Below are 16,653 nucleotides of genomic sequence, written 5' to 3'. Positions count from 1 at the left end.
CCCCCCCCCCCCCCCCCCCCCCCCCCCCCCCCCCCCCCCCTAATGTTTGGGCCATTGGACTCTATAGTTTAAAGTTGGCTCCCCAAGTTCACAAAAGTGCGGAGATGGATCCTTATGCGTAGAGTCAACAATAGGGACTTACTGGGAAACTTTTTGGGCCGACTCTTGGACAGGAGTTCAGGGGCATACGATTAGCAATTGTTTTGTAGTGGTCCATGGCTCATAGTGCCACGTGGACCATGGTCATCAAATGAGTTGTAGTATAATTAAAATGATATTTTAGTGTTGCTAAAATGAAACTATGGTGTGAGGAAAATGAAACTAAAAAACATATCATAGCTCACTCAACAACGTATATTGTTAATTGAAACTATAGTACATTAAAATGATACTTCAGTGTTGTTAAAATGAAACAGTGTGTGAGGAAAATAAAACTAAAAACAAAGTAATATTGTCAAATGAAACTGAAGTATAATTAAAATGATACTTAATTCATTGACTACATTATTATATGGACCGTGGTCCACAGTAAAATTTGCCATAGGATTAGTCTGATATAAGTTGTGAAATAATGTATACCAAAAAAAAAAAAACTAATGTCAACATTGCCGAAACCTTTATATATTATTTATATTTAATGTACAAAATAAAGTTGAAAATAAGTTTTGGGCAAGTAGATCCCACAATGAGATATTTATGGCTTTATTGTTAGTTTGGTTGTCGAGTTTTGAGCAAGTGGCCGGAGTGCACGACCCAATCTGAAACTATGTACGATGAGACATTTATGGCTTGGTTGTTGGTTTACTAATTACTAAGATATCACATAATGAGACATTTATGGCTTGGTTGCTGTTTACCAATTAATACTAAGACAGAAATTTTTATATTTTGTCCATTCATTGATTGACTTGTAATTTTCATCATGTGGAAACACGACCTTCCACCTCCCGCCGGCCCGGAAATAGAGAACCAAGCCCCCCCCCCCCCCCCCGCTTTAGTATTAAAAGGGGAGTAGTCTTTGATGTGCGCTCTATTATTGGCTCCTATATCTGCTCTATTATTGGGCCTCATCTCTAAAAGCCCGGCTCGCGAGGCGTCCCGTTGCTTGTTGGACACAACCCGCTCTTGGACTTAGACTTCTTTGGGCGTTTGAAATGAAGTGGCGTGTTCTGCCACAACGGATGAGATTAAGTCGAAAAAGGAAAAAGTGACTTAGCTGAGTTCGAATTTCTCTCGGGCTGAATTGAATAGTAGCCTCAAGTCATCTGACTATCCCCCATCTAGCAATTTTACTTTAAATGAGTTAGGAGTCCCAGAAATGAAAGCCTTTGGTACTTCGGTAGGGCGAGCAGCCCTTAAACCAAAAAAAGGGTTGTTTGGGGCTTATTTTATTTTTTCATTTCATTCTGGGTCGCCCTCGTTCCGTATATGAGTTCTTTCTAATTTATCGTATCGTTTTTCGCTTGAAAATGACTAAATGACTTCACGATTTCGAGTGACTTTTTCAAGGGCAAAAACTACTCAGGTCCAATCTTAATCGGTAAAATCTAGTAAGACATACATGAATAATAACTTCAACATAAAAAAAAAATATTGTACTTGAACATAAATTTAACTAAATAACTTTTGATTTATAGAAAAATTGGCAATTGTTACTTGAATATACTTTTTAGGTCAAGCTCGTCATGAGACCCTATCTGGTAAAGGACTATAAGGAGGTAAATTAGTGTTGATTTCTCATAGTTGACACCTCAAACCACAAACCAAGAAGACCAATAGACAGCTTCTCTCATAGAGAATCGAACTTCAAATGGAAGACTTGAGCCTTCCCAATCTCAAATCCAATTTCCCTTCTATGGAAATAGGGGTAGATTGGGGCTTAAATAGCTTTTGTTCTTCAAGAACTTGGATTGATACACCACGGGAGTGGGACAATCTTTGTTCTAATCCTTGTCTTGACTATGATTTATTTGTGCTTGCCTCAAAATCCTAGGTAAAATGTTCTTCCCCAAACTTAAGTGTTAAAGCATCAATAAAGCAATACCCCTAATTTAACCCATCTTTTCCCATTGATATTTCCTAGATTTAACCTTGTTTTTACCTTGCATCCAAAATTACCAAAAATATCTAGTTGTTAATTTCTCTACGCCAAAATGATTTGCTTGGATCCTTATAGGTTCCAATACCTTAGTGTCTAGAGTATAGGCAACCGCGTTTATTACACGCCATAGTCTCAATCTCCAGTGGAACGACATTACACCCATTTTCTTATCACCCTACACACTACATCAGTGGACTAAACTTAATTAAGACAAATTATTGTCTAAATTTTCACTCCATGCAGCAGTATAAGAATAAGTTTTATATATCCGTTTTATATATCCTTAAAATTTGACTTTCAAATTCTGATTTTAATTTTAGGCAAAAATTTGTATGAGACCGTCTCACGGGTCTCAATTCCTAATTTTAGGCAAAATGTGAGGAAATGAAAGAAGAATTTTCAATATTTCCTTAATAGGAAATTGTTAAAGGAAACTATTTTCTTATTTCCTAATTTTGCTGAGTTTGTTCTAATTGAAGTCTATGTATTTCTTTGTAGAAAACACTTTGCCCTCCTAATTCCCTTTGGTGGCTTCTTCTGCTCTGGAGGCAGAAGCATTGGCCTTGCGCTTTGCCCTCCAATGGTGTGAGCTTACAGCCACAATTCCATTCATAATTGAAGTGGATTCTCTCTCTCTTGCTCTCACTGCATCCTCCCAAACAGTAAAGATTCCTTGGAAGATAATGGAAGCAGTTCAGTACATCCGTTCTTGCCTTTCTTTGTGGGGTTCAACCCTGACACATATCTATAGGGAGGCCAACCAGGTGGCTGACGCACTTGCTTCAGAAGGACTTAACAGTAGCTCGCCCGCTCTTTTTCACTCTTGTACTTCTTTACCTATAAAGGTCAAACTGGCTCTTTTGTATGATCAGCGGGGATTTTCATCCCCTAGGTTTTAATTATCAATAAAATTCTCTTTGTTAAAAAAAAAAAAAAAAAAACACTTTGACAAATATTTTTTCGTATTTATCCTCGTGATTGAATTTGTTATACAACCAAATTCAATTGTAATACATTCATTGTATCTCAAAAGTTCTTATCATGTTGATTTGGTAAATGATTAATAAAAAACTTTTAAAAAAATGAACTTAGTTCATGCCTTGAAAGTGTTACTCAGTTTTTATTTTCTTAATTCTTGTTCTTGCCAGAGTAAAATATCCAACGTATAATTGCATTATCTATTAATTCTATTATCTACCCAAGTGAATTTTTATATGTATCTTTTGCCATATACATTGTTACTAAATATTCCTTGAACGGCCATGAACTTGAGTAATTCTTTTGTGAGTTTTTAGCACGGTGAGATGTTAGCATATATTGTTGATCATATAATATACAAAACATAAATGTATAGTCTAACTATTCATGCATTTAGATTTTTGCACTTGATACTTGGTAGTAATGCAAATGAAGGATTCTTAGAACTAGTTTCCATAGTTTCTTAATGATTCATAAATCTTTAAAATACAATTTCTTGTTTTTTTTTATTCAACTTTTCACAACTAATTTGCTTATGAACAAATGTCCACTTTGTTGGGAGAACCACTTAAGCCTATTGACATTTCTTCATAATGAACTCACATTTCTTGGAAATTGAATTCACCTATATCAGAATTGTCCTCGAGAATATCACCATTGCCTTCAAGCATGTTGACAACGGTGGACATAGATGGTCTAAGGATTGGTGAAGGATTAGTACATAGCAAAGCCACTTCGAGCAATTTGAGTGCTTGTTCTTTGTCAAAATCAGAACCCAATCTTGGATCTATTAGCTCCATTAGGTTTCCTTTTTCTTGAAGAACAAGTGCCTAAAAGTTTTGTATAAATACAACAAAGCACAGGAGAGTATAAGAATAGGCCACATAATTTGATATGTTTGCAATCTATGAATTATGAGTTTGGTAGTATTTGTATCTCACCCAATCAAGGAGGCAAACACAGTTCTCATCGAGCCGAAATTTCATGTTGTTCTTCCCAGCAACAATTTCTAGCGCCACTACCCCGAAACTATAAACATCAGCTTTGAATGTTAAGTAGCCCCACAATGCATATTCAGGAGCTGTGTATCCTCTGTAGAGGAACAAGAGAAGATCAGAGTAAATGTTTCTTTCAACTATATATACTCAATTTGGAATGCAAAATGGGTGAGACATTGTAATAACATCTTACATTGTCCCAGCAACTCTTGTGCTGATGTGTGTCTTCTCATCATCGTCAAGTTTAGCTAAACCAAAGTCAGAAATTTTTGGATTGAGTTCCTTGTCAAGAAGCACATTGGCGGTTTTAATGTCTCTATGAACAACTTTTATTGTTGATTCTTCATGCAAGAAAGCTAAACCTTTTGCAATACCGACACAAATTCTTTGCCTAGTAGCCCAATCTATTTTCAGTTGTCGATGTTCTGGACCTGTAATTAACTATTTGCTCAGAATACTTATATTCTTGATAAAATAAACAAAATCATCATGTTTCTAGTACCATATCTTATATATACACAACGAAAAATTGATGTCCTTTTTTTTTTGGCTGATGTTTTTTATTGTGACTAGTAGTTGAAATAATTAAGATTCAAAATTTACCAAAAAGAGCATGGGCAAGGCTATTGTTTTCCAAGAATTCATACACCAGTAGCAACGGCTTTCCTTCAACACAACACCCATAAAGTTTCACAAGGTTAGGGTGCTGCAAACACGAAATCATGCCTATTTCATTCAAAAATTCACGGTATCCTTGTCTTGATTTGGATGAGAGTTGTTTCACAGCAATAACTGTACCATCGGATAAAGTTCCCTGGTTTTATAAACAAGGTGAAATCCATGATCATCAATAAAAGCTTCAAGTCCAAAAACAAAGTGTCAAGGTATGTACTAACACACTAACATATTATAAATATTTATATTTCTCTATACCTTATAGACAGGTCCAAAACCACCTTCTCCAATCTTATTTGCAACATCAAAGTTATTTGTAGCAACTTTAATTTGTCTCATGGTAAATAGACGAGTTTGTAAATCAAGACCTTGTAGCTCTGCACAAGGACAATTACTGTAAAGAATTTGCTAGTGCATGAAAAGAAAATGTTTTGGGATGAATCTAAAGGGTGCATTGTCAAGCAAAATAATGTTCAAGTTTTCCATAAAAAATTAGAAAGTAATTGAAAGTGAATACATATATTACCCTTTTCTTGTGAGACCTTTTTTCTAATGTAAATCTTCCACCCAGCAAAATAGAGAATTGCAAAAATAAGAAACAAAGAAGAAGCTACTGCAACACCTATGATCAAAGCCTTCCTCTCTTTGGGAGACTTGAAATCTGCAGGTTTGAAGAAAGGGCATGAAAGTGAGCTTGATATCTTTTATTTATCCACAGCTAAACAAAATCAATGGAAAAGTAATCTGCAATATATAGGAGTCATCACTAATATTACCAGATTCCACAGAAATGGCAGATATTAAAGGTCCATATGCTCCTTTAATTGGGGCTGTTGTTATTCCTTTTCCAGCATATTCAAAGCGCACCTCGAGAGTTTTATCTCTGACTATTGTTTGAAATTGTTTAACCAAGACCTTATCAGCTCCTTGTGCTTCACTTTTAATATCAAAATCCTTTAATTTCCTTTCACCCTGTAGCCATAAAATCACTATGGTGAACTGCACAACACTTGACCATTGAAGTGATCAGTTTAAAAAGTAAATTAAAGTTCTTATTCGACCTGTATATAAACATCAAATACGCGTCTACCAAGACTTTGAAAAGATCTACTATCTCTCAAAATTATCTCTGCAAAATGAAGTTTCACATTGTAGTTTCCATTAGCTAAACAACGTCCCAGATATGTCAGTGATAAAGGAGACAAACGAGCCGTCTGGTAGATTTCAGAGTTTTTTCCCTTGATGACTGATATATTTGTTGTTGTATAGTCAGATAAATTTAAGGTTCTATCCCAAAAGTACCCCGTATTACTAGTTACCCAGTTCTCTTTGTCATAAACAAATCTCGCATAGCCCGAAGAATCTTTATCTGCGTCATATGTAATGCCACCAATTACAACATTGCCTCCTCCACAATTGATGTGAAATGAATACCAATCTGCACAAAATGAAAAAAAAAATGCACTGTGAAAGAAGTTCAACTCAACTGAGCAAAAGATACATGATGCAAGTATTGTGATATGATGTGCTAACCTTTAGTGCAATTCTTTAGACACTTTCCAATTTTTCTATATAAAGCCAAAAGGGAAGTAAAGTTAGAAATCTTTAATTTGGAGACTAAATTACCTTAAGAGTTGCACTATATTCATGCTTTAATTTGTTAGAGGATGTTAAAACTTACTCATTTTCTCCACCATTATAGCTTTTGAACAAGTTTCTGAAGCAAAATGAGAAAGCTAAAATCAACCATATTTGAAGGCACACTTGAAAGAGTAATGCATGGAAGAGACAAATCTTACAGGGTTTCCCGATTGCAAGTTGGCGACAAAGAGTTCTCCTCAAAATTATTGTAAGAAAGATCTGTATAACTGTACGTCATAGTTGAAAAGAGTTCACGTACGATACTGGATATATAACTAACTTTAAAGACTGAACTTACTAAGTGGAACCTCGATTTAGAATCCATTGAGGTATTTGCCCACTAAATGAGTTGCTCGTTAGATACCTAAGAAGTGAGTAATATTGAATTCATCTTTTAAATTAAAAAATAAAAATAAAAAAAACAACAAAGGAAGGTTATTAGTCTAGAGTGGAAGTTTCTTGTGCATAATGGTTAACATCAAATTGAATTGTTACTCACATGTACTGCAGTTTATCAGCATTTTGAAGATCATCAATCCCTCCTTCCAAATTATTGAAACTCAAATCTCTGCAAACTCAATATCATAACAAAACAGTGAAGCAGAGAATATATGATATGATATTAGAAAAATAGATCTAATAGTTCATTAATTAACAGCTGAGAAGGATGAAGAGAAAATTCTAGTTGCAGAAATTACAGTTGCTCCAAGCTTTTCATATTAGCTAAATCATGTATTTTCCCCGAAATATTACACCTCCTCAACATCCTGCACCCAAAATTATTTTCTTCACATAAATAATTTTCAATTCAAGTGGAATTATGAAACTAAACTTCATTTTTTGGAAAAAAAAAAATGCATCACTCACAATTTTGTCATGGCTGTCATATTGGTAAATGTAGGAAATCCGGAGACACCACCTCCATTTAGGTCACTGATTCTACTGCAGATTCATGTAATTGACAACTACATTTTAGTTTGTGGATCGTAATGATAGAAAGTTATGCTATAAACAAAGCGTGTGTGTGAATATTAACTAAATCGTCAAAGGAAATCTTAACTCACAGCTCTGTAAAACTTGTCGATACAGAAATATTTTGAGGTATGGGTCCTTCAAAACCACTTGCTTGAACCTCTCTGCCAATCATATATGCTTGTCGATAAGAACTGATTTCAATTTTTGAGCGTTAGATTTGAATGCTTACAATTTTTGAAGGTTTTTGAAACTTTGAAAGCTAGGTAGTTTCCCAGTGAAGTTATTACTGCTGAGCCTACTGCATTGATGAACACATGACAAGTGAGCATAAAGTGTAGAGGAAACAAGAAAAGATCAGAGGTTCATAAATTAGGAATAAACAAGTGAGCATGATGATGCCCTTACAACTCTATCAATTTTGTGAGAGCATTAAGTTCTTTTGGCAATTCACCTGTGAGATAATTACCACTAAGAAATCTACAGAAAGAAAAAATGAAGAAAACATAAGACAAGTGAGAATTGAACAAAAAATTAAAATTCAGCCCATATATATGATGAGAAAGATTCTTTTATTTAATTTGATTAACAAAGGCTTACAAATTTTGTAAGTTGACAAGTTTCCCAAGCTCAGGTGGAACACTTCCATTGAACATATTGTACTTCAAGTTTCTGAAAGTTTATTTAATTTGTTGTTAGAACAAAACAAACAATAAGTTCCCCATAATAAAAAGTTAAACAAAAGTTTTACTTGTGTAGGTACGGTGATATATAGGAGCAAGAGAGCATACAAATATGTAAGAGTTTTAATATTTCCCAAGTATTTTGGGATTGGTCCTGACAATCGATTCACAGCAACAGATCTGCAAATTTTTCCTTCTTTAACATGGACTAGTAGATGACTTACATTTATATAGCTTAGGTTATAATACACAACACAACTTACATAAGTTCCAGCTTCATAGAAGCCCATTCCAGGGGAATTGTACCACTTAAGTAATTGCGGTTTAGGTCACTACAGAAAATAATACTAATAATCAAGCAAAGAATATGTATAAGAAGAGGTGATTATTGCATAAATGTAGAAAGTGTTTAATTTGTACATTCTCTTGAGAAATGGCAATTTCACCAAGGCAGGAGGGAGGACACCTTGCAGATCTTGTCCTCTCAAATTTCTGCTTACACAACCATAGAGACTATTAGAACCATGAGGGTACACTAGTAACCTTAAGTAACTTCATCTTTATACAACATAAAGTATCGGGTTGTTTGGCAATTAGCTTAATCATGATTATGTTACATAATTTGACAATTGCTTGTAGAGGAGTGGTTGGTAAATGTCAAAAAAAAAAAATTATTACTTACCCAATAAGAGTGGGTCAAAACCATCGGCTTTTAATTTTAATGGGGTTTTTTAAATTCATTAATCCCATTCTTGTACTTTCATTTTTCTCACCACATTAACTTTTAGGAAAAATGGTCAAATATGTCATTGAACTTTAATCAATTAGGCCTTAAACTGTCAAAGTTGGTAATTAATCTCTTAATCATATTACAGGTCACAAGGGTTCCGACGAATCTCTGACAGGTCACCGACTATATTCTGATCAACAACACCAACGAAAAGATCATCGGTGTCGTTTGGTTGCCTTCTGCGGCAAAGGAGAAGGCAGACCAACTAGTTAACAATAGAGTTAACAATAACTTTTTGAACACTAATAACACTTAACACAATCATTCCAAACTCTTCATTTCTTCAGGTAGTCAGGTGTAAAAATAAAAAATAAAAATAAAAAAGTCCCAAAATCATTCCAACAAAAGTGGGGGAAAAAATATTAACTTAATGAGAGATGGATGGAGTTGAGGAGGAAAAGCTTACATGAGTCGCACATGGCAAATACGAGCAGGGAAGTTACAATCGCAAGTGAGATTATTAGTGTAGAGAGGTGTATCTATGCTTTGTGGTGCCAACCAATTGGAGTTGTTGCCACAAGGATTTAGGCTAAAATCCCAATCCTTCTTCCCCATTTGATTAGCTATTTCCTTAAGTGCATTTACTTCCATATACATACATTCAACAAAATTAAAGCTACTTGTTAATAAATATGTAATTTGCATGTAATTTCATAGTCACCCAGAAAACAACAGAGAGATGAGGCTCACATTCATCTTGAGGAAGATGCCCACTCTGTGCTTTAAGAAATATAGGATAGAAGAAGAAGAAGAAGAGTATAATTGGTATGAGGACTGTGAACATGGAAGCTGACATGCTTGAATTCTGGGGAAGATCAGTTGCAGTGTTTTCTTAATCGACTGAATTGTCGAACTTATATGCTAAATACTACTTCTACTCTTAAATTCTACTCCAACTTTTACTCCCTTTGATGTTGACATTTTACTTTGTGACCCATAGACTGAAGAAACTTATCATATTTTATGAGGTTAGAGAATAGAAGTGAAAGAGTAGAAATGAGGGAGTTCATGTACTAGAGCTCAATCTCAATTTATATACATGTGCCTCACTGTGTGTGACTGTGTGTCATTATGAGTCTTGTACACTAGTGCATTGAATCATAGCATAACGCGTCACTTCATTTAAAAATAAAATAAAATCAATATTGACAAAATTTGTTTTACAAATTATAAGGATCAAATACTTTTATGTGAAAAGTTATACGGAGTAACTAGTATTTCATGTCTCATTATATATGTCATGTTTATTATTTATTGGTCAAACTAATTCTTTTTTTTATAGTATTTTTTTTTACTTATTTTTAAATTTGATTTTAATTTTTGTGTTTAATAGTATTTTGTATTTTTTTAAATATGTAAATTTTGTATACTAAGAGCATCTATAGCAGGTGGTTATTGAAAGGTTTTTTTGGAACAATAGCTATACACATGGATGACAGAGAGTTGAAGAGAGAAGAAATTGGTCCCTCTGCGAAGGTTATTGGAACAATAAAGGAAAAATACGAATCCCAAAGCCAAGCGTGCGCTTTCCAAATACATCATTATTGTATACTCTTTCATATATATAGGGCAACCCAATTTTGATTTTTAACCTTTTTTTGAAATGGAAATACCTAACTAACCTAAAAATAAGAAAAATAAGAAATTTCCTCTTGACAGTGATATATGTTGTATGTGTAAATCCTAGATGTGAAAATAGACGGAATTCATCTCTAAAGGGTTTCATTTAAAAAAAAAAAAAAGAAAGAAAAAAGATTTTTTATTATTGTTATGAGAATCAATCCTACTACTTCTGGTTCTGAAGTTTCCACGGTTGAAAAAAAAAACCTGGGGCGTATCGTCAAAATCATTGGTCCGGTATTAGATGTAGCTTTTCCTCCCGGGAAGATGCCTAATATTTATAATGCTCTGGTAGTTCAAGGGCGAGGCAATGAACAAACGAACGTGACTTGCGAGGTACAGCAATTATTGGGAAATAATCGAGTTAGAGCTGTAGCTATGAGTGATACAGATGGTCTAATGAGAGGGATGGAAGTGATTGACACGGGAGCTCCTATAAGTGTTCCGGTCGGTGGATCGACTCTGGGACGAATTTTCAACGTGCTCGGACAACCTGTTGATAATTTAGGTCCTGTAGATACTAATACAACGTCTCCTATTCATAGATCTGCGCCCGCCTTTATACAGTTAGATACAAAATTATCTATTTTTGAAACAGGAATTAAAGTAGTAGATCTTTTAGCCCCCTATCGCCGTGGGGGAAAAATCGGACTATTTGGGGGAGCTGGAGTGGGGAAAACAGTACTCATTATGGAATTGATTAACAATATTGCCAAAGCTCACGGGGGAGTATCCGTATTTGGCGGAGTGGGTGAACGTACTCGTGAAGGAAAANAAATCAATATTGACAAAATTTGTTTTACAAATTATAAGGATCAAATACTTTTATGTGAAAAGTTATACGGAGTAACTAGTATTTCATGTCTCATTATATATGTCATGTTTATTATTTATTGGTCAAACTAATTCTTTTTTTTATAGTATTTTTTTTTACTTATTTTTAAATTTGATTTTAATTTTTGTGTTTAATAGTATTTTGTATTTTTTTAAATATGTAAATTTTGTATACTAAGAGCATCTATAGCAGGTGGTTATTGAAAGGTTTTTTTGGAACAATAGCTATACACATGGATGACAGAGAGTTGAAGAGAGAAGAAATTGGTCCCTCTGCGAAGGTTATTGGAACAATAAAGGAAAAATACGAATCCCAAAGCCAAGCGTGCGCTTTCCAAATACATCATTATTGTATACTCTTTCATATATATAGGGCAACCCAATTTTGATTTTTAACCTTTTTTTGAAATGGAAATACCTAACTAACCTAAAAATAAGAAAAATAAGAAATTTCCTCTTGAAAATGATATATGTTGTATGTGTAAATCCTAGATGTGAAAATATATGGAATTCATCTCTAAAGGGTTTCATTTTAAAAAAGAAAGAAAAAAGATTTTTATTATTGCTATGAGAATCAATCCTACTACGTACTTTTGAAGTTTCTGCGGTTGAAAAAAAAAACCTGGGGCGTATCGTCAAAATCATTGGTCCTTTTCCTCCTGAAAAGATGCCTAATATTTATAATGCTCTGGTAGTTCAAGGGCGAAGCAATGAACAAACGAACGTGACTTGCGAGGTAAAGCAATTATTGGGAAATAATCAAGTTAGAGCTGTAGTTATGAGTGATACAGATGGTCTCTACAACAATGGCGCCGGCTGGGCGCGTCAGGCGTACCTGACAGATACATTTCTCTTTCTTAATCACACTTACAAAAATTCGTCAAAAACTCCAAAAAAAAACCTCACTATTAAGGATACTCTAATACTAAATTTAATATTATGAAAATTAGAATTAAAAATAACTTCAGGACTCGTTAACCAAACCAAACACATGAAATAAGACGGAAGGAGTATTTGGTTAGTCGGACTATTAACTTTGTGATAAGTTCATATTTTATCTAGTATTGCTGCATGTTTAACCTTTATTTCATGCTTTAAATGTAGATATTATGTTTAAAAGATCCTCATTTGATTCATTTGTTGAATTAAATACAATTTCTCTTGTTTACGCAACAAGTATCGATTTTGCATGTGTATTTCGAGCTCAATGGGGTGTGTCTCTAATCATGGTGTAGTGGTTGTTGATATCCTGCTTTGTAGGATAAACTTGTAGAAATTTACCTTTTAACCATTCGTAAGAAAAAAGGGGGCAAGCTAAGCACGAGAACCCGCAAAGGATAACACATTTTGAGGAGAAAAAGCCGCGGTTGATTGACAACCCAGATCAAGGCACAAGGGCACAATGCAAGTTGAGGGGCTAAAAAGAACAAAGGAGAAAATGGAGGGTACTCATAGTCGAAGTTACAACTGTGACTGTCGTCGTGAGGAAGCTTGGGAACTCTCTGAACCTCGAGCTCACGCTGACACTCACACCTGTGCATATCAGCACAAGGCTAGGAACCATAGAGTTGGTTTTGGCTCTCACGATAGACCTCACGGTTGTGAGGTCCTAGACCATCTTGCGGATGTTTGGACTCACACTAATGCTTACGCCTATGAGCATTAGCATGACTTCAAACATCCGCAAACTAGGCTAGGAGCTCATGACCATGATGTTTGTTGTGAGGTCTAGAAGTCGTGAGCCTCCTCTTGAGCTTGCGATTAATTTCACGGTCGTGATGTCAATTGTAAACGCATCCAGAAAATTTAAAATTGTTCCATTTTGGCACAAACTAGAATTATAAATAGAGAGGAGCAATTATTTTTTGAGGCCGGATTATTCATTTTTCCCTTCTCTCTTGTTTTTTCAGGGAGAGAAACCTTTCAAATCTCCTTGTTATTTGCAAATGATCTAGATTTAGGGAAGAATTTTGTAAGATTGTAGATTGTAATCCAAGATTGGTTCCATTAATTATTTCAAGTTTCCATCTTCAATTTATCTTTGATCAAGCTAAGTGTTATGTATTTCTATTTCACTTCAATTATCTTTCAAATGAATTCCATTTCAATTTGCTTGTGCTTCTCAATTCACAATATGGATAGCTAAATCATCCGTTGGGATTTGGAATAAACTATCTTGTTATCGATGCTTTAGTGACTGAATTTTCACTTTGGTAACCACAAGATTTTAAGTTCGATTCTCAGTAGAAAAAGTTCATTGACCTTCTTGGTTCGAGTCGGCCAGCTATGTACAACCTAAGTTATTTTATCTTATTGTGGTCATTTGCCAACTTGGATCACAAGGCGGGTTTCTCTCGTCACCTCACTAAAAAAAAAGTAGGTACTTTATTTCTTTATATTTGTATAATTGAAGCATGTGTTTCATCTCAACTAAAAGTCTAAATTGATAGATAGCACATTTATGTTTATATATTATATGCTCAACATGTATAAAGGAGCTATCAACCTCAATTGCACAACTTTAATTACTTGTTTTTAAGTTGGACTCGATCATTCAAATTTTCGTCCAACACAAATTTTATTATTTTAAAATTTCTGAAATCTAAATCAATGAACAAGGGTGCAGTGGAATCATAAAATCAAACTCATATTTCTTTGGAACACAATTTAATTAAACTTTTAAGCACCGAAGATCAGATTAAACATCTTGTCATCATCCAAGTAGTGTTTTTGTCAACTGAGAGCAAGAGATTTTGGTTTTTAGTTTATTCTACCCAGGAAAGTAGTATACTCATTTACTAATTGGAGAATTTCTCTTCTAGATAATTAGATAAAACATGTTTACTATCACAATTTTTCATTTTAAAATTTAGAAACATTAGAAAATAGGAGAATTATTGTTTATGTTTTTTAAATGAAAAACCTAATCTCTATCATTTGTTTGGTCATATATCAGTACAATCACATTCTCAACATTATCTACTTACATATTTATCCGTTACTATGATTACATTCATTATCATCTTCTATTTTTTTCTATTTGCATTTACTTATATAAACATAATTTATTTGCTTAGGCTTGAAGTTAGACATTATTCACATTATCACAATTAAAATTTGAACTCTAAACCAAGTTTTAGATTTTGATTGAACTCAAAAGATTATTGGTTCAAATATTTTTAGTTAGGGAAAATTGTAATTTATACCCCTCCATAATATTTCAATTATCGATGTCACCCCTGAATTTTAGTGGTGTAAATATTGCCCCTCAATTTTCAGAAACGGTACATATATTGCCCCTCCCGTACCAATAGGAGGGGTAATATTTACACCACGGGAGGGGTAATATATGTACCGTTTTTAAAAATTGAGGGGCAACATTTACACCACTAATAATTCAGGGCGATATTGATAATTGACATATTATGGAGGGGCAAAAATTACAATTTTCCCTTTTAGTTATGTTATATCCTAATATAAGTTTGCTCCATGAATCAGATATTGAACTTTCACATACATATATTAGACTTCAAAGTAAATAGTGTACAATATACGTTTCACTCATTAATACATCCAAAAATATTTTAATTATTAGCTCAAAAAAAATATGAATATTATCTAAACTAAATGTAAGATGAACTTAATAGTTTATTGGTTCATATATATTTTTAATTATGTTATATCTAGATAGAAATTTGTTCCGGATATCAAATGTAAAAATATTACATATATTACATTTAAAGGTAAAAAATTATATTTATTTCATTTAAACCAAACATATCCAAAAATATTTTAAATATAAGGTCTAATAATCACTCAAAATTTACCTTGTGAAAAATTAACAGTAAACAAGTTTTCTAAATAGAGAATAGATAATAGAAAACAATAATGAAAAATTAGACCATCTCCAAAGAGACAGCAAAACAGAATGTTGCCAAAAAATTGACGATGCATTTGAACTCCGACGGAATGCCGAAACGGTAATTTTTTTGCCGTTGGTGAATAGTGTTGCGCAAAATATAGCGTAGTACTGTTCATCCTTAGCCATTATTGGTGTAGATTATTTATTTATGTTTTGTCCCTACTTTTTTTTGTTAATTACTTTTATATATATTTTTTTCATGTATTTATATATTTTGTTAAATAGTTAAACATAAATTTTATATTATTAGAATTAAATTATATTATTTGAAAGATCTCATCCAGACGATCAAAACAGGACTAGTATAAAATTAAAAAAAAATTAAACTAATATTGAATATAGATCAACAAAATTAAAATTGTGGAATAAAAATATTATTTGCATTACAATTATATTTTATATTAAAATAATTAAAGTATTAATGAAAATTTTTAATTTATGATAATATAATAAATTATTTTAGTGTAGGATTAAAAGTTGGTGTAGAATTTGGTATCAATGGGTTCGGATGAATAAAATGTAATGTAAGAATATATATACTGTGAATATTTTTTTTGGTGCAAAATTTAGTGTTTTATGTGAGAAATATTCTTTGAAAATGGAAAACTAAAAACAGAAAACTAAAGTAAATTAAACGGAGTTCGCCTATTCTTGGACAATTTTGCATTTTTGCATCTTTCATATGTTGTTGGAAACTCTCTTCGCTTCACATGGCTTTCTTCAGTATTCTTCCTACTTCTCTAACATTATTTACTAGGCTTGCATTTTACTTTCACAAATAGAACTAGTCATAGAATGTATAGGGTCATAGCCCACCCTAGTTGAGAAAATTTGTGGTCAGACAAAATATATATATATATATATATATTTACAAAGAAGTTTAATCAAAATTGATTTTATTTTTATTAACCTAACACGTTATGATTTACCATTGACAATAAATAATTTTTTTCTTTTTTTGGATGAGTAGTGAAACTTGCAATCATTAACTAAAAATGTGCATTGTGCAAACTCCATTCTTATGTAATAACTTCTAAACTACACATAAAATATAAACAATACTAAAAAGATCAGAAAAATCATGTGCGACGAAGTCAATCAAAGCATAAAATATTTTCTCTTTTATATATTTATCGTACAAAATAAAGTTGACATGAGACTTGCCGTCTTGAGCAAGTTGATAGAGACATGCAGAATGAGATATTTGTAACATTAATGTTTGGTTGTCGAGAGCAAGTGGGGTGACCCAATCTGAGACAATATATAATGAGACATTTATGATTTTATGGCATGGTTGTTGATGAATTTGTCAGTCCTACGGGCTACGGCCATGTTACAGAACTACACTCTCGTATAAATAGGTTTTTTGTTAGTCCAATTGTCCCAGTAACAAAGAGAAAGGAAAAAAAGAAAAGAATAAACACCCACCCTCCCCCCCC

The 16,653-nt window shown here is 33.3% G+C and overlaps 1 protein-coding gene across 1 annotated transcript; it reads right to left on the bottom strand.

Annotated features, from left to right (window-relative positions):
- Positions 1-3,493: 3,493 nt before the first annotated feature.
- On the bottom strand, positions 3,494-9,815 carry LOC116023864 (probable leucine-rich repeat receptor-like serine/threonine-protein kinase At3g14840). Its single transcript, XM_031264862.1, has 24 exons — positions 9,529-9,815; positions 9,245-9,422; positions 8,469-8,540; positions 8,312-8,380; positions 8,157-8,228; positions 7,966-8,037; positions 7,774-7,845; positions 7,598-7,666; positions 7,458-7,529; positions 7,261-7,335; positions 7,092-7,160; positions 6,893-6,961; positions 6,692-6,757; positions 6,552-6,620; positions 6,434-6,469; positions 6,286-6,320; positions 5,814-6,190; positions 5,529-5,724; positions 5,279-5,413; positions 5,011-5,129; positions 4,681-4,891; positions 4,271-4,508; positions 4,021-4,171; positions 3,494-3,909 (listed from the first exon to the last, which is right to left on the bottom strand). The coding sequence occupies exons 1-24, from the start codon at positions 9,632-9,634 to the stop codon at positions 3,679-3,681; spliced, it is 2,859 nt and encodes a 952-aa protein (XP_031120722.1). The 5' UTR covers positions 9,635-9,815; the 3' UTR covers positions 3,494-3,678.
- Between the last annotated feature and the right edge of the window lie 6,838 nt (positions 9,816-16,653).

Source organism: Ipomoea triloba, chromosome 1 (genome assembly GCF_003576645.1).
Source record: "Ipomoea triloba cultivar NCNSP0323 chromosome 1, ASM357664v1".
NCBI lineage: Eukaryota > Viridiplantae > Streptophyta > Magnoliopsida > Solanales > Convolvulaceae > Ipomoea > Ipomoea triloba.
The sequence above is the reverse complement of the archived record's forward strand: the minus strand, read 5'-3'. Positions and strand labels throughout refer to the sequence as shown.

Coding starts and splice junctions, on each gene's coding strand:
- LOC116023864 (XM_031264862.1), bottom strand. CDS start 9,634: ATGTCAGCTTCCATGTTCACAGTCCTCATACCAATTATACTCTTCTTC. Junction 7,846..7,965: donor CTTGTCAACTTACAAAATTT/GTAAGCCTTTGT, acceptor TTCTTTCTGTAG/ATTTCTTAGTGGTAATTATC. Junction 7,530..7,597: donor TTCAAAAACCTTCAAAAATT/GTAAGCATTCAA, acceptor TATGATTGGCAG/AGAGGTTCAAGCAAGTGGTT.